We start from the raw sequence: 23,912 nt of genomic DNA, 5'->3' as shown, positions 1-23,912 counted from the left end.
TCCACTGTACCCACTACTGCAGCCTTTCTCTTGGACAGACTTAAAACAATAATTAACTTATCTGATTCTGTGCTGTGAACTTCGCCCAAAAGTTCCTCCAAGATTAGTTGTGAATTTCACTGTTTGTTAATTTTCCCAGATGCACTCCGATGTCCAGCGATACACGGATTCAAACAGCAAACGCGGTAACTGTGCAGGTTTTCTTTCTTTCTTTTTTTCTTTCTCTCTCGCTCTCTCTCTCTCTCTCCTGCACTGTCCTCACCATGTGCTTCCTTTGTCTGCTCTTCTCCCTTTTAAACTGCTGTTACTTTGACCTTTTTTTTCCAAAGTTCCAAAACAATGCAACACTATATAAAACAGTAATTGCTGCTCCTGGAATTCAAGGAAATCACCTCCAACACTTAAAATACCTCAAAAAAAAAAGGAGCAGCTCTTATAGCCAGAATTTTTTCCTGTCCTCCATCTTGGATTACCACCAGACAAAATCCTTGCAGATTAGCATGTATACAGTAACTGAGCAAATTATGCTTCATCACCCACTGTCTGAAACAGGTTTATAGGCAGAACTTAACTGTAAACCACTGGGCTCTTTCTTGGCCTTCAGTGGTAAACTTCATTTGAATTGCTGCCTCTCTTTGATCTCCTGTGTTTCTCTTCAGGGATGCCTATCAAATTCCAGTATTCCGTATACAGCTGCCATACAGAAAAGATTGCTCAGTAAATCTTTGTTCCATTTTGCAACTCTTCACTGACTACACTCACCCACACAATCTTCAAATTGATTTTTTCTGAACAACACCATATCAAGAAAAAATGAGCACTAACAAACTGGTCACTCGATGTAATAAAGCATTGACTTTTTCGTTTCTGCACAAACAGTACTTGTGATTAGCTGTACTAGCATATCAAAAGTGCAGACAGATGAAATGGTCTAGCAGAAGGAGTTACAAACTTATCTGTACCAAGACAAATGTTGTCAATTCCTGGCCCATTCTTCCAATTAGACGAGATAGAGTGTGGTGCTGGAAAAAGCACAGCAGGTCAGGCAGCATCTGAGGAGCAGGAGAGTTGATGTGTCAGGCAGGACCCTTCATCAGGACAATCATTCATTCTTCCAACTCCCATCCCAACACCTGCAGTATGATTCACCACCACCACTCCCCACCCCGTGCTGTCTCCTATTTCTGCTGGCTTACTCCTTTCCATTAAGCATGTGTACTAACAAGGCCCCCAAAAGCTGTAGAACAGCCTGACCAAACAAATTGGTGACTTTTTTTGCTGACAGTCCTGCAAAGCATCTAACACACCATGCCACTGAGGGTGCTTATCAATCACCCACCCACCAACCCCATCTCTCTTCCCTGCTCAAGAAGAATGTTTCCAACAGCCTAACCCATCCTCACTGAATATGTTTAAGAGAGACTATGATTTACCCACAGCAGGCTGATCATCCCCTCCCTAATGAGTGACATTGCTTCGAATTTCTTTTTAATTCCTTCAAAGAATGTGGGAATTGCTGACTAGGCAGGCTTTACTACCCATCCAGAGTTCCCTCGATGGTAGTGCTGGACTGCTTGAACTGCTGCATGCTATTTGTTGTAGGTAGGCTTGCTGCTAGGGAGGGTGATCCATGGTAATCTGCTGTTGATCCTCCTGAATTGAGGTCAACAAATCCTCACACCTCCTCCCCTTCCAAACCACCCCAAATTCAAAAGAGAAGAATTACATTTATGGTCAGGTGTGTGGGATTGTTAGAAAAGGGAAGGAAGCGCAACCCAGGCCGTGAAGGGGTCAGGGAGGGAGGAGGAGAGGAAGAACAGAAATTAGTAGAAACTGAAAAGAAACCACTGAGGGCCACATTTTCCAGTAACTGCCATCCAAAATACAACCTGCAGCCACTGATGTCCATAAATATGCAGGTGCTCTCACTCAAAAATAAGACTCAGAGGGATGTCAAGCAGAGAAAGAAACAAAAAGAACTAGGACCTTGAATGGTGTTGTGGAACAGAGAGACTTAGGGGCTCAGATACATAATTTGTTTGAAGTTTGTATTACATAGAGATAGGGTGATTTTTAAGGCGTTTAGTACGCTTGCCTTCATTGCTCAGATCTTTGAGTATAGGAATTGGGACATTATGTTGAGGTACAGGACGTTGGTGAGGCCTCTTCTGGAGCACTGTGTCCAGTTCTAGTCACCCTGTTATAGAAAGGATATTATTAATTTGGAGGGGGTTCAGAAAAGATTTACCAGGATGATGCCAAGAGTGGAACGTTTGAATAATGTGAAGAGGCTCAATAGGCTGGGATTTCTTTCGCTGGAGGGTACTAGGTTGAGGGGTGACCTTATAGAGGCTTATAAAATCATGAGGGGTATAGTTAAGCTGAATGGCTGGTATCTTTTCTCTAGGGTGGGACATTTCGAGACTATGGGTCAAAATTTTAAGATGAAAGGAAAAAATTTAAAAAGACATATGGGGAATTTTGTTCACACTGAGTGATTTGTGTGTGAAATGAACTTGCAGAGGAAGTGGTGGATATATGTACAGTTAGAATGTTTAAAAGACATTTCGATAAGTATATGAATAAGGAATGTCTGGAGGGATGTGGGCCAAGTACCAGCAGGTGGGATTAGTTTAATTTGGGATTATGATCGGCATGGACCATTTGGACCGAAGGGTCTATTTCCGTACTGTATGACTCGATACCGAAGAGAGTGGGACAGCAGAGAACACAGAGAACAACAGTAACACAGAGGGAAAAGAGTAACAAACAAAAAGCAAAATGCTAAGTATGATCATTACAGTACACAATATATTCGGGGATGTTTCAAACTGAAAATCACGTGGAATCAGAATATTAAAATGATGTTACTTATCCTTTGTTAATATTGCTACTTGTTTTGACAAGTGCACCAAAAGTTGTGCAAAGTGAGATGATCAGCAATCTTCCAAACTAAGGGTATTGTGAATAAGAAAATAACATTTATGAAATATTTTGAATTACATTAAAAACAAACACATTTATCAAAATTTCTACGTTTATCCAATTTTAATATATGTAATTTAATTAATTTATCTCGTCTATGCGCTGCAAAATAGATTTGTGTATATGTCACAGGAATCCTGAGTTTGTGCAGCAGAGGGCAGCTTTTTAAAGCAGGACTTATAACATTGAAAAGTACAGCACAGAACAGGCCCTTTGGCTCACGATGTTTTGCCAGAATGTTACAAATGAACTAATACCTCATTCATTTGGCCTACCCTAAGAAGCAAGCAATGAAACAAAATTAAAAATCATTGTAAATTTACCACATATGACTTTTGAAAAACTGAACCAATTTAAAAGAAGTTTGATAACCTTTCAGTGGCAAGTCATTTTAGAGTAGTCACAATAGATGTTTTTTATAAAACTTGGGGAAATAACAAATGTAATCACAATCTTAAACTGATTCATTTGCAAATCTCATTTAACAACTAGCTTGAATTTTGGATTAGAATATTAAAGCCCTCTGAATAGCTCACTTATAACTATTTTACTTGGCCAGAGCTGAACACAATCTTGTCCTATTCTTGTGGTCACAGTTTTAAACAGGTGTTTCCATTCACCTTCTGTTTACTGGTGAGGGTCCTTTCAAGATCAATAGCAGGATTTTCTTTGCCTTGAGAAAAGTGGGAAGTGAGGACTGCAGATGCTGGAGAGTCAGTGTTGAAAAGTGTAGCGCTGGCAAAGCACAGCAGGTCAGGCAGCATCTGAGGAGCAGGAGAGTCAATATTTCGGGCACAAGCCGTTCATCAGGAAAGTGGAAAGTGGCAAATAAAATTGGGAAAGTATAGTGAGAATGAAAAATTAAAACTCCCAACCTCAACAAAAAAAAATTTAGATTTTCACTTCAAGTTTCAATACTGAGTTCTGAATCTTGCTAATGAGCAGTAACTACCTTATTTCCAATGCTTTTACATCTCATTAATAGATATTCTCACTTCATTTCTATGGAGCTCATGACTCCACCCACTCCACTCCCCTGAACCCTTCCCCATGAAACTAGACAGTACCAGTTTCCAAAATGAATGTCAGAGCAGTTACTTGACATCACTGCCCACCTGTTTCTCTGGTCCTTCTCCAGTTGCACCGGCATCATAATTTCCCTGGGCGCTGCATAGATGCCACCTCTTTACCCTTCACCTTTACAAGTACACATCATCAAACCACCAATATGACAATATTGTCCTTACTGATTTTTGGACCAACTTGCACATCAATTCTTCAAGACTTCACTAGATTTCCCCATACCTATGCCTTTCATGCTTCTACCATTTGCTTAATGGTAAACATGATTCAGCCGATCCCATTGTAAAATACCTGCATTTTACAGATCCTCCTTACCATTTGAGAGGCAGCAGCAGTCAGTGAGATAGGACAGTGAGATGGCATGCTGCTGAGATTAGGTGGCTTTTCAGACTTGAGCTGGTGAAGCCAGCAGCGGAACTGTAGTGGGAAAGATGGAAAGTTGGACTTTTTTGTTTAAATTTCATTTTAAGTTAATGAGAATGGTGATGGTATAAATTTTGCACTATATATTGAATGCATGTGACAATAAATTATTCAATTCAATTCAGTTTGAATGCAGTGCAGCCTCTTATTAGGCAGCATGTTGGGAGCAATCATGAGGCACCTCCTTTACACCTTCCGTCTTTGATTGTCCTTCAATATGTCAGAGTTTATACAAATTGGACAGTATTTAACCTGAGTGAGGCAGCACTTTGTCCACCAGCAGACCATTGAGCTATTTGGAGAGTAGAGATGTGAACTCCCCATTATATATCTCCAAGTCTTGAGTGACAGAGGCCTCCCTTCCTCACAGTTCAACGTAATGTTGCCTGCAAAGGTATGTGGAATCATCACGTATTTTGTCCTTTCACCCATAGAGTGAATCTAAGTGTGGATGAGCCATGAACGACAGGGTCTATCAAAACACCTGCACATTACTTATTACCTCACTGTTGTCAGCATTAAGATGCAATGACTTGGCTGGAACCATTGATCAGAGTCAAAAAGTGTGGTGCTGGAAAAGTACAGCAAGTTGGGTGTCAACCAAGGAGCAGGAGAGTCGATGTTTCGGACGCAAGCCCTTCATGGGCTTATGCCCGAAATGTCAACTGTCCTGCTCCTTGGATGCTGCCTGACCTGCTCTGCCTTTTCAGCACCACACTATTCGACTCTGAAATTCAACATCTACAGTCCTCACTTTCTCCTGGAGCCATTGATGTCATGGATGATCCTATCTGTAGTCAATCAGTTGGTTGTTTGTGAGATATGAGCAAAGTTGTTTCCATTACAAATTCCTTAGCAGATTCTAAAGGAATGATCCTCTTTTACTGCTGCTAGGTTTAAAACCCATTTCCTTACCCAATACATCCCTCTCTGAGGAATCACTTGTAATCCTGCAGTTGGACTCCCACTTGGTTTTCAGGAATTGGCTTTACTATGACCAGTCTTATTACAATAGAAACATTTTGTTTTGTTATATCATATTTAAGTTCAAACTTTACTTCTTTATTATTTTGGTATCTTTCTGTTTTATGCATGTAACTAACAACCAATCTTTCTTTCTTTACTCAAAGCTTTTGTTAGATAGTTTGGCCATTCTAAATTGCCCATAGTGTTCAGGGATGTGTAGATTAGGTGCGATAGTCATGGGAAATGTATAGTCGGGTAAGGGAACAGGTCTGGGTGGGATACTCCTCGGAGAGGTGTTATGTACTTGTTGGGCTGAACCGCCTGTTTCCACACTATTGGGATTCTAGGCTTCTATTCTCTCTCCACGCCATACTGTCTAAGTTCTCTCCCACTTGGATTTTTTTAAAATTGTATTTTCTTTTCCATTGCTGTTTAAGTTCTCTTTCCAGTTCTATTTTTCCTCTAATTGTTTTTCATTTCTAACAATCTGAATTGATTTTAACTGTGAATCATTAATTTTAGTTTTCCCTCCTTTTAATTCTAAATGCTGGGTAATCACTTCTAGCATGTCTTCCTTGCAAGATCCTGTTTTTATTTCTACATTCAGTTTATCTGCTTTCTATCTCAGCTTAACTTTAGTCAAAGACTTCAAATGATCTGTCATGTCTTCTATTCCCAGCAAAGTCTTAACAACAAAGTAATTTTGAAAGTCCAGTCTCCATAAAATATTTCACAACACTCCTGTTTTATGTCTAGTACTCCATTAACCAATTTCTTTAAATATTCATTTCTCCTTAAATTCAGTGAATTCTAACTCTGCCAAGAGTTACGACTTTATTATGATCCCAGCTGATGGGAATCTGGTTTGATAGATCATATGTTTTATTATTCTATTTAGTTAGCATGGTGGTCAGTCACAGAATATATTCACTTAAGGCTACCAATGTTCTCCTAACAAAAACACACAAGTTTATTACACAAAAGAAAAAACAAGCAAAGAAATATATGTGAAAAAGTGAAAAAAATCTTAATATGAATAGCAAAAACATATGTTCCATCTTTATTTCTTAACAGTATCTTTTATGGTCACTCAATCCCAGTACAATAAAGTTCCTTTCTTAACTTGAAGATATCTTAACTCAACTGATTTGTTCAGTGAGCTTTCAGACTGCTCTCTCATTCTGATGGCCTCGAAATTTATTTCTCATTCCAAATGTCTGGATTTCTTTTTCACTGAATTTTAAGAGAAACCTGAGGGTTTTTTTTCCACCCCTTTTCCTTGGACTATTTAAAAAAAACTTCACAAACTAACTGCTGTTCTTCTGAAGTGAAACTCAATTCTTTTGAAATGAACTGAAACCATTAATAGCCCTTAGCCATTTAATTTTCTGCATGACATAAAATTCAGCATTGTGAACACTGAACCAGTGAATCTCTCAGGTATCTACTAAGTATTTAACATAATCCACATGGCTTCTTGGTGTATTTAGTTAACTGTTCCAAATTACTTTCTGGGCTCTTTAAAAGTTAGCTTCACAGAACTGAAAGCACAAATCTATTTACTTCTCCATTAAAATCCAAATTCCCAAATAATGCTGATGTAGTATACAGCTTTATTGTAACTGTTTTTTTTTTGCCAACCTGAGGTTTTAATTAACATACTTAGTTTGACTTTTGACTCTGAATAGATTATTATTGATGAGCACGAACAGGCGAATGCATCGAAAGTATTACTGCATCCTAAAATTGATTTCACGGCCTATTGACATGTTAATTTCTTTATGTAACCTCCAAGTATGTAGTCTGTTGATTAAAGATCCGAACAGAATATTTCCAAATCTTACTTCAAAGACAGTAAATGAGGAAGCAAATTTCTGCAACAATGGTGTACCAGTATAAAAGCATGTTGAAGATTTGTAAGAGTTCTATTTCTTTTAAATTCCAGGATGATGAATTGGAGGCACAGGTCTCATTTCTTCAAGGACAACTGAATGATCTTGAGGCAATGTGCAAGTTTTGTGCTAAGATGATGAATGTGCATATATGTAAGTATTTGTTTTATTATTCCTAGGAAAAAGAAACCTTATTATTGTGTGCAACCTATTGATGTTTGTGATTGATGCCCATATTTACTTCTGCTATTTCTCAATAACCGTCACCTAGTTTTGCTTTATATTATGTTTCTTGTAAATTAATAAATTATCACCCCTCAGTTGCTTTACTTGTCTTCAATCTAATAAGTTAATTGGTAAGTTAGGACATCCTAGGTAATATTCAGCTCACTGAACTCAGGCAGCTATGTTTTGTTTCCACTAGCATTACTTGCCTGACTAGTTTATGTTGTTTGTATTTTCTGTACTAGTTTAATTGACATTACCTCATTGGTGTATGTATCTCAATTAGAATACTACCTTACGTTATTAACTTGAAATATGCATGAATTTAAGATAACAGTAAGTTAAATTTTATAACCTAAGTAACTGTTCAACAGTATGGTGTTTGATGGATTTCATGGAATTAAGACATGCTGATATAATAGGGGTAAGTATTGGGTAAGGGAATGGATCTGGGTGGGCTACTCTTCGGAGGGTTAGTGTGGACTTGTTGGGCAGAAGGGCTTGTTTCCACACTGTGGGGAATCTAATCTAATCTTATACCTTTAATGCTGAACTGATTTAGTTTCATTAAAAAGGGATTTTTTTTGCTGAAAATATTTCTGAATTTGCTGTAATGTGGAATTATTAGTGCACCATGAGAGGATTAAGTCTAGGTCTATCCTCTAATCAAATTTTCAATATTAAATTTTCAATTGATGGTGTTTCATTGACATATATCCATGTAATGCATCAAGCAGCTGATGATGTACAACAGTTTTATTGTTGAATTACAATTCAGTATGGGTTCCAGTTACTACCAAATCCTTTTTTGATCACCACCAGTTGAAGTATTTATAGGTTTGTAATGCTTTTTTTCATATTATCAAAATAATTTAACAGCACGGGGTAAACAATGCTGTTTTCAGCAATTTCTTCACATTGATGTGAAAATTTTCTCAAATTGAAATGTGCTCAATTAAGGATTTGGAGTACATAATTCATGAATTGATTTATGTGTTTGTCTCAAAGTTGACTGTGGCTCATACTTTAAAAAATTTCCACTAACGACTGTTTTCTGGTCAAGGTCACTTTACTATACAATACAAAGTTCTGCCTCTATTTTAGACTGCTTACCTTAGCAATTAATCTCAACTGCAAGATCTTGTCAAAAAAGCATGAGCAATCTAGAACTGAACACATATTTTCACTATGGTGAAGATAGAAGAAAATCACCATAGCCCAACCAGACCATAGAGCTGCTGTCTCATGAAAGAAATGACTGGTGTCACTTTAATCTGAGGGTCACCATGCTTCAGGCAAGGAGAAAGATTGAGAAGGAGAGTCCTTCATGATAACCTCAGCCAGTGCAGGAATTGCATACGATGCACACACTATATCATGAACTTGCCATCCAGACATTTAAGCTAACATAACACTCATTTCCCTACAACAAAAGCAGCTTTGAAATTTTTTGGAAGGGTGAGGATTTCAAAATGAGCTGTACTCAGGATGTAACTGCAATATATTATGGTGTAAAGGAATCTAAATGCATTATTCAGCAACCTAACTTACAATTTATCCGTCCAGAATTCATGCAGAAATATGTTGTTTGGTTCAGTGCCCAGGATTTATCAGAATGATGGTTTCTTACCCACTGCTCAGAGAACCAATGGGGAAGGTTAGTCAGTTTCGTGATGGGGAACCCCAACCAAACCAAGTGCCTTTCAGCTATCTAATTAGCTTTCATGTGGCCTTCCCTGCAACTGAGGTCCAAAGCAGTAAAATTGCCTCCTACTGAGCTGCCAGCCAATCAGAGGACAGCATTTGTCATTGTTGCCAGTGGTATCTACTGGTGGCACTGCACCATCCAAGGCCCGGGATCAGAAGAACACCACGGCTCATATTGTGTGAAGGTGGGAGAGGGGGCATGAGAAGGAGTCCCTTAATCCAGCACAAAATGCTTCATTTGTGAGGGATGAACCAAACCGTAGCAGGTCACTTGCAAGCCTGATGGGTCTTGCTGGCCAACCTACCAAGAATACAGTAGATCCATATGGCTTTCATTTAATCTTTAAACCATGATTAAATTATGGTGGCTTCAGGATTAATGCGTGTAAATTTGTTTATTAATGAGTTTAATTGACATCCTTGCAGTTGGTAGCTGGAGTCCCAAGTCATCCCTTCTAACCTTACATTTATTATGCACAGGCTTTCCTGCTGCCACAAATCTGATGTAGGGCCTCCCCAACTGACTGCATAAATTCAATCCAGTTTCTCTACTAATTCTACTCTTTCTCTCAGAAATACCTGCAATGCAGCTGACGAGCAAGGTCCTGACATCCTGGTTATTAGTGATCTTAAAACAGAAATTGTTAAATACCTACTTGCCAGAAAACCTAATCAACTTCCATGCCTTTTAAACACGAAACCTTCATGAGTAGATCATGCATTTCTTTTTAATGGAATAATGGTCTAAAGATTCACAAATATGACAGGAATACTACTTAAAGTGATATGGTCTTACAGATGTGTTTGGTAATTTACCAATAGCATTGAAGTGTAGGTATTTAACAACACTGCAAGAAGAACAATGGCGCTGAATATTATTTAACTGGAGAAAGACTGCAGAAAGTGATACATCAGAGGAAGTTAGGAGTCCTCCATGAATCGCATTCAAGTTCAGTGTGTAATAGAGAAGGCAAATGGAATGTTGGTCCTCATTATGAAAAGAATGGAGTACAAAAATAGGGAAGCTTTGCTAAAAGTATACAAAGCACTAGTCAGACCACAACTAGAATTTTGAACAGTTTTGGTCCTCTTATCACAGGACAGATATATTTGGATTGGATTCAGTCCAGAGAAGGTTAACTAGGCTGATAGGTATGGAGGGACTGTTATACAAGGAGAGGTTCATCATATTCAGCCTGTAATCACTGAAATATAGAAGAATGACAGGAAATCTTATTGAAGCACGCAAGATTCTTAAGGGACTTGACAGAAGGGTTAGATGCAGAAAAGCCGATTCCTCACTGGGTGAGTCTATGATTAAATAGCATAATCTCAAAGTTAAGGTCTGAACAGTTAAGACAGAGGAATGTCTTCTCTGAAATAGTGAATCTGTGGAATTATTTGCCACAGAGGCTTGTTGAGGCTGGGTCATTAGATATATCCAAGGCTAAGATAGACAAACTTTTAATCAGTAAGAGAATTAAGCATTATGGAGAAAAGGCAGAAAAGTGGAGTTGAGGATTATCAGATTGGCCATGATCTCATTGAATGGCAGAAAAGTCTCAATGGACTGAATGATTACTTCTATGTCTACCGGTCTTGTGTATTCATGTATAAGACTTTTATAGTTGCTGTGCATTCCAGCAGATTATTGTTTTACTATGACTTGACTCTAGAATTAAGTTCATCTTTGTGTTTCTGCCTTTGGTATTCCTCCAAATTGTTATTTTGCACAGGAGAGATCCAACACTTAATGATCATATTTCCAAGGAGTGATGCTGTGATGCTCAAGCAATTTTAGAAGTTGGAACAATAATAATTTGAGGTTTTAATTTAGTATCACCATTATGAAGATATGCATTACATTACCCATAATCGCTTTCACTCACAACTTTACAAATGGGATGAAATATAGAATATTCGTCTAAAGTCAGGTTGAACTTGAAATCTTTCTTCCTGTTAAGTTCTATTTTAAAATTCTTATCATTGTTTTCCAATTCTACCAATAATCCAGATCTTTTCTATCTCTATTTCCCATCAGTCTCACAAATCTCTGGGATCTCACTATTCATTCAGTTCTGGCCTCTTAAACTTCCTATTTTAATTTCTCCACCATTTGTGATTCTGAGCCTTAAACTGCCTGGAGCCGCAATCTCTGGAAATTCTTCCTAGATCTTTCCAACTTGCTACCTCTCCCCTTCCTTAAGATAAAACCTACCTCTGCAACCAAGATTTAATATCATCTGTCTTGTATTCCTGAAAGTGGTTGAGAATTAAATTCTGTTTCAGAATGCTCTTTGAAGCCGCCTGGAGTGTTTTTTTTTACATTAAAGGTGCTATATAAGTATGTTTTGAAACAACTACACATTCCCCTAATTACAAAAGATCATAATCCATTAGTTTTTTTTTCCAAATCCCTCATTATCTTTGGCAAATAAGTTCATTTCCTAGTAGATCAAATGATGAGTAAATAGTATGAATGCCAAACCATTTCATGCTGTCATGCACATTGCTATTGCTTAAGGCATGTTTTTATTACTGCCTAAAAATATCACGTTTGCTTTATTTTTGTGGAGACAACTACGTGAAAGACCATTTAAGGTCATCGTCAGGCTGGATGGTGATAAAACAAAGTACTTTCAATATCACTGGTATGGCTTTATTGATTTATTTACTGTGAATACAGAGATTTTCTGACTCTTAGATTGGCTGAGGATAGTTTAAAAAAGACATAGTGAGACAACTACAATTGTATCAATATTGCTAGCATCAGAGTGACTGAGCACATGGACAAGTGTGAGCAGATTAGAGAACTAGCATGGATTGTAAAGGTAAATAATGTCTAATTGAGTTGAATTTGTTGAGAACATGAAATAGGAGTGCCAGTGGACATTATTTATATGAACTTCCAGAGAAATTTGATAAGGTTCAACAATAGCAACTGTTAGCAAAAATAAAAGTGCATGAAACTAAAAGCACACTGTTGACATTGTAGAAAATTGGTTCGGTGGTAGGAGACCAGAAGTGAGGATAAAAGAGTATGTACTCTTAATTGACAAATTTGGAGAATGGTACGCTGCTGGTGCATTAGCTTGTTAGCAAAGTGTTCCTGCTATTTCTTTGCCTCCCACTGAAACATTGCCAAGGTTATGCCAAAAGACGCAGTTGTCACCTCACAATACATTTGCCTGAACAGCTTGATGGTAATAAGATTTTCTAGATTTCCATTTCATTGTCTGCATATGTTCTCTGTGTGAAGAATTGAGATTGAAAAAAAGTGCAAATCAAGTTTTCAGACAGCGCTAGTTGCATTTGTGAGCCATCATTCATTATTTTACTGCAAGAACATTAACAAGGGTCATGCCAAGAGGCTCACTTGTCATATCGCAATGCACTTGCCTGAACAGCTTGATGATATTAAGACTTCCTAGGTTTCCATTTAATTATCTGCAAATGCTGGCTATGTGGAAGGATGGAGAATGAGAAAAGGACAAATCAAGTTTTCATGCAGTTTATTTCAAGTTTATTTTGCCCAGAAGAATCACTACAGATAACATATGCACTACTATTTTATGTGTATTGTGATCAGACTAAATACACTGCTTTATTCAGTGTGAATGCTATTAGAATTTAGAGAAAAATAATTTTGACCAGTATTGTACATATGAATCTTGAGAAACATTTATTGCAGATCAAGTTGTTATGATTCAGAATAAAGAATGGTGGAAGGAGATAAATTAAGTACTTTCTATGAAAATTAAATTAATATTAGAAGGGGAGAAAAATAGAAAAACAGTCAGAAAATTGATGAAAATAGTTAGCTCTTTGAAAGAGCCAGCATGAGCATGGACCAAATAGCTTCCTTCTGTGCTGCACCATGCCATGAATCCAAAAGGTATTGAAAAGTAACCCTGCTATTCAAGATAACATGCAGTTTTGTGAAAGGGAAGTTGCATTTAACAGTTTTGAGAATATAACTAGGGTAAATAAAGAAAAACCTAGAGGTGGTTCTGAAAGTTGAAGGTTCATCAGAAAGGCAGAGGCAGAGTGGAAATGTCACTCAAGTAGTAATCCAGATGTCCAGGCTTATGATCTGGGGCATGGATTCAAAACCCACCAATTAAATTCAATCCCTAAATTTGGAATTGAAAGTGAGCTGAATTGTGACTATGAAGCGATTGTTGATCGTTGTATCAAAAATCTGTGCTTCATTTGTGCTGTTTAGGGAAAGAAATCTCTACCTTTATTTGGCCTGGCCAACATTTACTCCAGACCGAGAGCAGTCTGATTGACTCTTAAATAACCTCTGAAATGACAAATCGGAATTAGCGATTTGGTTCAAGAACTGTTCTGAGGAAGGGTCACTCGACCCAAAAAAATTAACTCTGATTTCTCTCCACAGATGCTGCCAGACCAGCTGAACCTTTTTCAAGCAATTCCTAATTTTGTTTCTGATTTACAGTACCTGCAGTTCTTTTAGTTTTTATTCTGAAATGACAAACTTTTGCAAAGTCTAAACAAGGAATGAAATTGGATGGACCACCTAGTAATAACCTAGGCAAGGAAACAACAAGGGCAAGCCCAACACTATCAACCCTGCAGAGTCGACTATATCAACATCTTGTTAATTTATAACTCAATGGGGTAATGCATTAGATATCAAGTAATACCAGTTCCAAAGTTATCAAGGTTTCCATACATAACAAAAAATCTTGATTGCAAACTAATTGACTTTACCAATGGCAAAAAGGAAACATGAATTATTAACATAACTCTAAACTTAAGCATTGCCCCCTTTCTTAAATTCTCCTGTTCACATACAGGCGCACAAGGCATCCAAGATGTGGATTTTAAGGGTGAGAAAAGAATGAAAAAGGGAGAAACAGTTTGATAGCACCAATCTAGACCACAGAATTTAATGAGTCGTTCTCTTTGTCTTCCTTTCACTTCCTTGATGTTGACACGTTCAGCTTTTCATTCACTGATTGAGATTTTGGAAAGATGAATAGACAACTAAAAGCTATCTTGAAGGGGAGACTCCACAATTATTCCTATCATCAAAGATAGAGAAGTCCAGCCCATAACTGTAAAAGGCAAGTTTGAAGCATTTACAGTCATCTTCTCTCAGAAGTGCCAAGTTTTGCCCCAACTCCACAGTCATACAATCTTACAGCATGGAAACTGATCCGTCTTTCCAACCAGTCCATGCTGAACCTAATCGCAAACTAAACTAGTCCCACCTCCTGTTCCTGACCCACATCCCTTCAAACCATTTGTATTCATGTACTTATCCAAATGTCTTTTCAACATTGTAATTGCACTCATATCCACCACTTCCTAAGGAAGTTCATTCCACACGCAAACCATCCTCTGTGTGTAAAAAAAAGAACAAATTGCCCCTCATGTCTTTTTTAAATCTCTCTCACCTTAATAATGTGCCTCCGGTCCCATTCTAGGGAAAAGATACCGACCTTTGATCCTATCTATACCCCTCATTATTTAATAAACTTCTATAAGGCCGCCTCTTAACTTTCTACTCTCTGGTGAACAAAAACCCAGCCTATTCAGCCTTTCTTTATAAATCAAACCTTCTACAAGTCTGCATTTAATATGATTCACTCTCATGATATCAATGAAAGATTGAAGGCACCAGATACCTCAAAGACCAGGATTTGGATCAAATTCCAGTAATTTTACTGAAGACTAGAGACTGAAGAATTTTACTGAAGAATTTTACATCAGAACCAGCCATATTGCTAGCTAGGTTGTTGCAATGCAACTACAATTTTGACATCTCTCTTGAAATATGCGAAATTGTCCAGTCAGATATTTCCTGTCCATAAAAAGCACATCACATGCAACCCAGCCGAATAACACACCATCAGTCTATTCTCGATTATCAAACAAATGCTAGAAGCCGTAATCAAATGTGGTGCTGTCAAACAGCACTTCATCGCCAATAAAGGGCTTCCCAATCCTTAGTTTCAAATCTGTAAATGGCACTCATCTCCTGACCTAATTGCAGCCTTGGATCAAACATGGACAAAGGTGTAGAACTCTATAGGTGAGTTGAGGGTGATTACTGTCCTTGGCGTTTAGGCCACACTTGACGAAGTGTGTGATTAAGGAGGCCAAGCAAAGCTTGAGAATTGGGAATGATGAAGCAGGACTAAGGGCCTTTCCACTAGTTGGAGCCATACTTAGCACAAAATAAAGTGATTGTGGTTGTGCTTGCCACTGCAGGACATTGGCCTGGCTATCTTCAACTGAGCTGAATTAAGCGATGACCTTCCCTCTTCCATACATGGCAAATTAACACTGATAAGTACCATTTGCATCACACAAGTACAGGAATTTCTTAGGGTATTAACCAGCCATCTTCAGTTGCTTCATCAAGGTACTTGCCTCCTCTATTATTAGAAAGTGAGGTCTGCAGATGCTGGAGATCAGAGCTGAAAATGTGTTGCTGGAAAAGCGCAGCAGGTCAGGCAGCATCCAGGGAACAGGAGAATCGACGTTTCGGGCATAAGCCCTTCAGGAAAGGGCCTGAAGAAGGGCTTATGCCCGAAACGTCGATTCTTCTGTTCCCTGGATTCTGCCTGACCTGCGCTTTTCCAGCAACACATTTTCAGCCCTCCTCTATAAGTGACCAGTAATGTCTGAGCCAAAGAAGTGCCAAGCAATAATCAACTCCAGTAAGTGAGGATCTAACTATCTTTATTTGGCATTCAATGGCATTACTGTTGCTGAATCATCATTAACAACATATTGTGGGTTACTGTTTGTCAGAAATCAAACTGGATCACCATATATGGGGCAGCACAGTGGTTAGCCCTGCTGCCTCAGCGCCAGGGACCCGGGTTCAATTCCCGCCTCAGGCGACTGACTGTGTGGAGTTTGCACGTTCTCCCCGTGTCTGCGTGGGTTTCCTCCGGGTGCTCCGGTTTCCTCCCATAGTGCTCCGGTTTCCTCCCAAAGATGTGCAGGTAAGGTGAATTGGCCATGCTAAATTGCCCGTAGTGTTAGGTAAGGGGTAAATGTAAGGGTATGGGTGGGTTGCGCTTCGGCGGGTCAGTGTGGACTTGTTGGGCCGAAGGGCCTGTTTCCACACTGTAATGTAATGTAATCAAATCTAATCTAATCTAATCTAATTTGCCCATAGCATTAGGTGCATTAGTCAGGGGTAAATATAGGGTAGGGGAATGGGTCTAGGTGGGTTACCCTTTGGAAGGTCGGTGTGGACTAGTTGGGCCTGAAGGGACTGTTTCCACACTTAGGGAATCTAATCATAAATAATCTACAGCAAGCAACATACCTTTTGACTCCTCAATGCCTGTGCACCATGTATAAGGCATAAGCCTTGATGTAATAGAATTCTCTCCACTTGTTTGGATGAGTCATAGAGCTGTATTTACGGAAACAGACCTTCCGGTCCAACTCGTCAACGCCAACCAGATATCCTAAACTATTGTAGTCCCATTTGCCAGCACTTAGCCCATATCCCGCTAAACCCTTCCTGTTCATATACCTACCCAAATGCTTTTTAAATGTTGTACTGGTCTCCTCCACTTTCTCTGGCAGCTTATTGCATACACATACCACACTCTCCTTGAAACGTTGCCACTTAGATCCCTTTTAAATCTTTCCCCTCTCACCCTAAACCTATGCTCTCTAATTTTGGACGCCTGCACCCCAAGGAAAAGACCTTGTCTATTTACCCTACCAATTCCCTTCATGATTTTATAAATGCTATGCTGTCACCCCTTAGCCTCTGACATTCCAGGGAAAACAGCCCCAACCTATTCAGCCTCTCCCTATAGCTCAAATCCTCCAAACCTGACAACATCCTTCTAAATTTTTTCTGAACCCTTTCAAGTTTCACACATCCACCTGATAGGAAGGAGACCAGAATTGCAATATTCCAAAAGTGGCCTACAATGTCCTGTACAGCCACAACATGTCATCCCTACTCCAAAATCCAATGCTCTGACCAATAAAGGAAAGCATACCAAATGCCACCTTCACTATTCTATCTACCTGCGACACCACTTTTAAGGAACTATGAACCTGCCCTCCAAGGTCTCTTTATTCAGCAACACTCCCCAAGACCTTACCACTAAGTGTAAAAGTCCTGTCCTGATTTGCCTTTCCAAAATGCAGCACCTCATGTTTATCTAAATGAAAACTCCATCTGTCACTCCTCTGTCCATTGGCCCATCTGATCAAGATCCCATTGTACTCTGAGGTAACCTTATTCACGGTCCACCACACCTATAATTTTGATGTTATCTGCAAACTTATTAACTCTTATGTTCACATCTGAATCATTTATTTTAATGATGAAAAGCAGTGGATATAGCACCAATCTTTGTAGCACACCACTGGTCACAGACCTCTGGTCTGAAGGCAGCCCTTCACCACCACCCTCTGTCTTCTGCCTTCAGGCCATTTCTGTATCCAAGTGGCTAGTTCTCCCTGTATTCCATATGATCTAACCTTGTTAACCAGTCTACCATAGGGAACCTTGTCAAACGACTAACCGAAGTCCATATAGATCACATCTACTACTCTGTCCTCATCAATCCTCTTTGTTACTACTACAAAAAAATTCAGTCAAGTTAGTGAGACCTGATTTCCCACGCACAAAGCCATGTTGACTGTCCAAATCAGTCGTTGCCTTTCCAAATGCATGTAAATCCTATCCCTCGGGATTCCCTCCACCAACTTGTCCACCACTGATGTCAGGCTCACTGGGCTATAGTTCTCTAGCTTTTCTTTACCACAGTTCTTAAATAGTCGCACCACGTTAGCCATCCTCCAGTCTTGCCAGCACCTCACCTGTGACTATCAGTGATACAAACATCTCAGCCTGGGGTCCAGCAATCACTTCCCTAACTTCCCTAACTTCCCACAGAGTTCTAGGGTACACCTGATCATATCCTGAGGATTTATCCACCTTTACACATTTTAGGACATTCAGCACCTTCTCCTCTGTAATATGGACATTTTTTCAAGATACCACCATCTATTTCCCTACATTCTATATCTTCCAAGTCCTTTTCACAGTAAACACTGATGCAAAATACTTGTTTAGTATCTCTCCCATCTCCTGTGTTTCCATAAATAGGCTACCTTGCTAATCTTTGAGGGGCCCTATTCTCTCCCTCGTTATCCTTTTGTCCTTAATATATTTATAAAATCCCTTTGGATTCTCCTTAACCCTATTTACCAAAGCTATCTCATGTTCGCTTTTTGCCCTCCTGATTTCCCTCTTCAGTATACTCCTACTGCCTTTATACGCTTCTAAGGATTCATTCGATCTCTGCTGTATATACCTGAAATATTTTTCCTTTTTCTTTACCAAACCTTCGGTTTCTCTCGTCATCAAGCATTCCCTACAGCTACCAGCCTTTCCTTTCACCCTAATAGGAATACACTTTCTCTGGACTCTCATTATCTCATTTTTGAAGGCTTCCCATTTTCCAGCCGACCCTCTACCTGCGAACATCCTCCTCAATCAACTTTTGAATGTTCTTGCCTAATACTGTCAAAATTGGCCTTCCTCTGATTTAGAACTTTTAACTTTTAGATCCAGTCTATCCTTTTCCATCACTAACTTAAAGCTAATAGAATTATGGTCGCTGGCCCCAAAGTGCTTCCCACTGACACCTCAGTCACTTGCCCTGCCTTATTTCCAAGAGTAGGTCACGTTTTGCACCTTCTCTAATAGGTACATCCATATACCGAATCAGAGAATTTTCTTGTACACACTTATCTGACTATTGAGAGGTCAATAATACAACCTCAATAGGTGATCATCCCTTTCTTATTTCTCAGTTCCACCCAACTAATTTCCCTGGATGTATTCTCAGGAATCAAGGAGCTTCGAAGCTCCTTGGATGCTGCCTGAACTGCGGTGCTCTTCCAGCACCACTAATCCAGAATCTGGTTTCCAGCATCTGCAGTCATTGTTTTTACCTCGTATTCTCAGGAATATCCTCTCTTAGTACAATACCCAGGATTTGTTGTAGTGGATCACTCTACAGGCCACTAGCTACAACTGCAATCCATCCCTGTCCTGTTACCTGAGTTATTTCAGTCAGCCTGTTCGGATATGTTTTAACATACATCTGGTGGGACTTCTCATCCAGATGTAGGGAACTGTTACTGCATTACATATCCCTCCTGCTATCTTTCTTCTGTTCATTTTAACTCATTAGAAATGGTACTCAGCTGATGTCAATAACTATACCAAGTAATTTAATAAGATGAACCAAGAATTAGATACAATGCTTATATCTGCCCTGTACCAGGTTAGACTACTGCCTGCGATAAGAGGGGTGAAATCTTTTTTAAAAAAACTCACCAGTCACCTAACTGGTCTCCTAATTAAAGCCTTAACACTCACCAATTTCTGGAGGCTGAAGTGCAAGGCATTAAAAGCAGCATCTTTTTTTCTTTACCTACACCAAATTCCCGTCGGTACCAAATTCATTACACACAGACTTCTTCATCTTGTATGCAGTAGTGAAACCAGTCTATTTTTACAGAGCACTAGTGATTCACGCACAAGTTGGCTCTAACAGTATGACTGGTACTGTAAATTATAGTTTAACAAAAACTTACCAGAGAGATTCCCACCTGCACCAAATTCCTAAGTATTATGTAGGGAATCTACTATCCAGGCACAGCAAGAACTTAGGAAGATGTATGTCATGTTTGTTTCATGACAGAATACAAGGATAAGGAAGTTTTGTTGCAACTCTGGTTTTGGTGAAACATTACCTTGAGCACAGACAATTATAGTTTTGTTTTTACCTGAAGGGCATGCTGGCCCAGACGTGAGACACAACCACTGTTCCGTATGAGCCCACCCCCTCTCCATATTTAGCTTGCTGTGAGGGGGAAATGAAGATTTATTCAGTAGATCAAATCTTGAGACAAGAGGATTGTCCTCTGTGTAGTGACTAAGTAGAATGAGCTTATATTCTCTGAAATTTAGAATTAAAAATTGCTTTAAAGTTTTAAAGACTTGACAAGCGTAGCTGTTAGAAGGAAGTGCATCCCTCTGAAATTTCTGCTCTTTTAAAGTTCTCAACCTCAAAAAGCTGTGAAATAGATTCTAGATAGATTACTTACAGTATGGAAACAGGCCCTTCTGCCCAACAAGTCCACACCGACCCGCACCCACCCAGACCCATTCCCCTACACCTAACACTGCGGGCAATTTAGCATGGCCAATTCACCTAACATGCACATTTTTGGACTGTGGGAGGAAACTGGAGCACACGGAGGAAACCCACGCAGACACGGGGAGAATGTGCAAACTCCACACAGTCAGTCGCCTGAGGCGGGAAATGAACCCAGATCTCTGGCGCTGTGAGGCAGCAGTGCTAACCACTGTGCCACCATGCCGCCGTACGGTGGCACAGTGGTTAGCACTGCTGCCTCACAGCGCCAGAGATCGGGGTTCATTTCCCGCCTCAGGCGACTGACTGTGTGGAGTTTGCACATTCTCCCCGTGTCTGCGTGGGTTTCCTCCGGGTGCTCCAGTGGAAAAATCTCAATCTTTTTTCAGTTGTCAGATGTGTGTGTCACTGACTGAGCCAGCATTTACTGCTCTTCCATAGTCACCCTTGGGAAGTTGGTGGTGAGCTGTCTCACAGCGTCAGAGGACTGGGTTCAATTACAGCTTTGGGCAACTGAATGTGTGGACTTTGCACATTCTCCTCATATGGATTCTTCCCACAATCTTAAAATGTGCAGATTAGGTGGATTGGCTATAGTAATGTGCTCATTAGTGTCCAGGATGTGCAGGTCAGATGGATTGGTGGTGGTAAATATGGGGTTACAGGGATATGAAGGGGATGCTGTGTCTGGGTAGGATGCTCTTCAGAGGGTTGGTGCAGATTCAGTGGGGCAAATGACCTCTCTCTGTACAGTAGGAATTTTATGATTCTTGATCCACTGCAGTCCATGTGTTGTAGGTGGACCCACAATACTGTAAGGGAGAGACTTTTCGGATTTTGACCCAGCAAACATTGATATATTTCCAAGTCAGGATAGTGAGTGGTTTGGAGGACAGCTTGTAGGTGGTGTTCTTCCCATAGTTTTAAGGTGTAGAGGAGACATCAGAGGTTGGTTCTTTACACAGCGAGTTGTGAATGCGTGGAATGCTTTGCCAGCGGTAGTGGTGGTGGAAGCAAAGTCATTAGGGACATTTAAGCAACTGCTGAACATGCACATAGACAACAGTGAATTGAAGGTACATAGGCTAGGTTATTTTAATTTAGATTAGGAATAATCCTCAGCACAACATTATGGGCCGTAGGGCCTATTCTGTGCTGTACTTTTCTATGTTGTATACATCTGCTGCGCTTGTCCTTCTGATGGTAATGGTTTGAAAGGTGCTATTTAAGGCTCTCTGAATTTCTACAAATCTTATAGACCGTACACACTGCTGCTGCTGAGTATTGATAGTGGAGTGACTAAATATTTGTAAATGTGCCAGTCAAGTGTGCTGTTCTGTCCTGGATGGTATTGAGGTTCTATAGTGTTGTTGGAGCTTCACCCATTCAAACAATTGGGTTGTATTCCATCACTCTCCCGGCTTGTGCCTTGTAGATAATGGACTGGTTTTTGGGAAGTCAGGAGGTGAGATACTTATTGCAGTACCCCAAGCCTTTGATCTAGTCTCATAGCTATTATATCTAATTCATTTCAGTTTCAGATCAATAGTAATGCACAGGATGTTGACTGTGGGAATTTGGTGATGGTCATGGCGTTGATTGTCAAGTGGCACTGATTAGATTCTCTCTTTTTGGTGTTGGTTATTGCTAATCAGTGGAGAGTTTCCCCCTGCAATTCTAATTGACTAGTTTTTGCTAGGACTCACTGAGGCCACTCATGTGGTATTGATGCCAAGGGCTGTCATACTAAATTCACCTTTAAGTCACCTTGCCATTTAGCATATTTTTTTAAATGCTAGATATTTAACGCTAAGGGATTTGAGGAGATAGGGCAACCACATTAAATTGAGGTAGTTTCCAGCCATTATATCTTGCAGTGAGATTTGAGAGGCAGCATTTTAGCCTAGATTTTCCGAGGTCAGGACCTCTCAAGGCAAGATCCCTTTGTTGGAACTTCAAGATGAAAACATTGTAATGAGGTTAACAGGGCTTCTGTTAATTGGATGAACAATTAAGTAGTGTACCTCTTTAACTAATGAGATTGAAGGATAAAGGAAATAAACAAAAGAGGTGTCTGTGAAGGATGATGCTGGTGGTGGTCAATTCAAGGTCGGACAGGTCCAGAAAGTGAAATAATGTGATTTGTCTCAGAAGTAAAGAATGACGAATTAAAACTAAGAAAAAGAATGAACAATTCATACTTTCTATTGTTCACTTTAAAAAAGAAACTTCATGGCAATTTTATTATAAGGGTACCTAGATTGTCAACTACAGATTTAACTTTGGGGTGAGTTCAATAGATAATTAACATGGAAACGGGCCAATTTCATGAAGCTGTCAGGGAGGTTATGGGCAAGATATAATTTGACACCAACGACGCAAATTATCTAGCACCTTGTATCAATTGTTCATTAGCAGGAGTATCTTTTATTGCCATCAGTTGCCAGTCAGTTTATTCATTAATAAAAGTGTGTGTAATTCAAACACACTTGTTTTCTCAGCAAATTTGGGCCAATATGCTTGTCAACTTTTCAAAAGTTGCTGTGTTTTTTAGCAGTTTTCCCTCATGTTATGGAGTAGAATGAGATCAGAAGGTATTTTGTTCCCCTTCAAGTGTCATTTTAACCAGAATCTATTGACTAAGTAATACATCTCTGAAGTTTTATCATGCAGTTCTTTCATGCATTCAAACGATTATCAGTATTCAGTTGATGTTTGAATTTATCATTAGATATTGTAGATGCAAAATTATGAAATATTTAGCAATTGTAACATGTCATTTTAAAGTTTGTCTTTTGATATTTAAAAATTCCATTTATAAAATTAAAGCTGCTTTTTTATTTGAATACATTTGAAAAACAGATTGCACAGCATTCATATGCTTTTATTGTAGATCAAATCTACTTTGGAGTGATGCATAATTATTTTTCTGCAGGCAAAATACAAGAAGTGATTCTAAAGGAAAACCTTCAAAAGGAAGATGAAGTCCTGGTATCATTGGCTGGACTCAAGCAGGTAGATATAAGGCCACTTTCTTTTTCTTCCTGATTCAAAATCCTGACTCTATTTATCTTGAATATGGCTAACATCCTGTGTAGATGTTGAATATTTGACTTGGGAAAAGATAAATGTTGTAATATTCCATCATTTGTTAAGTCACAGGACTGAAAAATCACACAAAAATATTATGTCTTTAAGAACCTAGTACCTTTTCTTAGGCACCCTGTTCAAAATACTTAGAGTCATAGAGATGTACAGCATAGAAACAGACCCTTTGGTCCAACCCGTCCATGCCGACCAGATATTCCAACCCAATCTAGTCCCACCTGCCAGCACCCGGCCCATATCCCTCCAAACCCTTCCTATCCATATACCCATCCAAATGCCTCTTAAATGTTGCAATTGTACGAGACTCCACCACATCCTCTGGCAGCTCATTCCA

The 23,912-nt window shown here is 39.3% G+C and overlaps 1 protein-coding gene across 18 annotated transcripts in view; it reads left to right on the top strand.

Annotated features, from left to right (window-relative positions):
• tbc1d5 (TBC1 domain family, member 5) overlaps window positions 1–23,912 on the top strand; it is a 519,702-nt gene that overhangs the window by 458,665 nt on the left and 37,125 nt on the right. For all 18 annotated transcript variants that reach the window (XM_043690204.1, XM_043690195.1, XM_043690203.1 and 15 more), the window contains 2 exons: window positions 7,403–7,502; window positions 23,406–23,485. In XM_043690204.1, the coding sequence (XP_043546139.1) occupies window positions 7,403–7,502; window positions 23,406–23,485 (180 nt within the window). The remainder of the gene's footprint in view (window positions 1–7,402; window positions 7,503–23,405; window positions 23,486–23,912) is intronic.

Source organism: Chiloscyllium plagiosum, chromosome 5 (genome assembly GCF_004010195.1).
Source record: "Chiloscyllium plagiosum isolate BGI_BamShark_2017 chromosome 5, ASM401019v2, whole genome shotgun sequence".
In the NCBI taxonomy this organism is placed as follows: Eukaryota; Metazoa; Chordata; class Chondrichthyes; order Orectolobiformes; family Hemiscylliidae; genus Chiloscyllium; species Chiloscyllium plagiosum.
The sequence above is the reverse complement of the archived record's forward strand: the minus strand, read 5'-3'. Positions and strand labels throughout refer to the sequence as shown.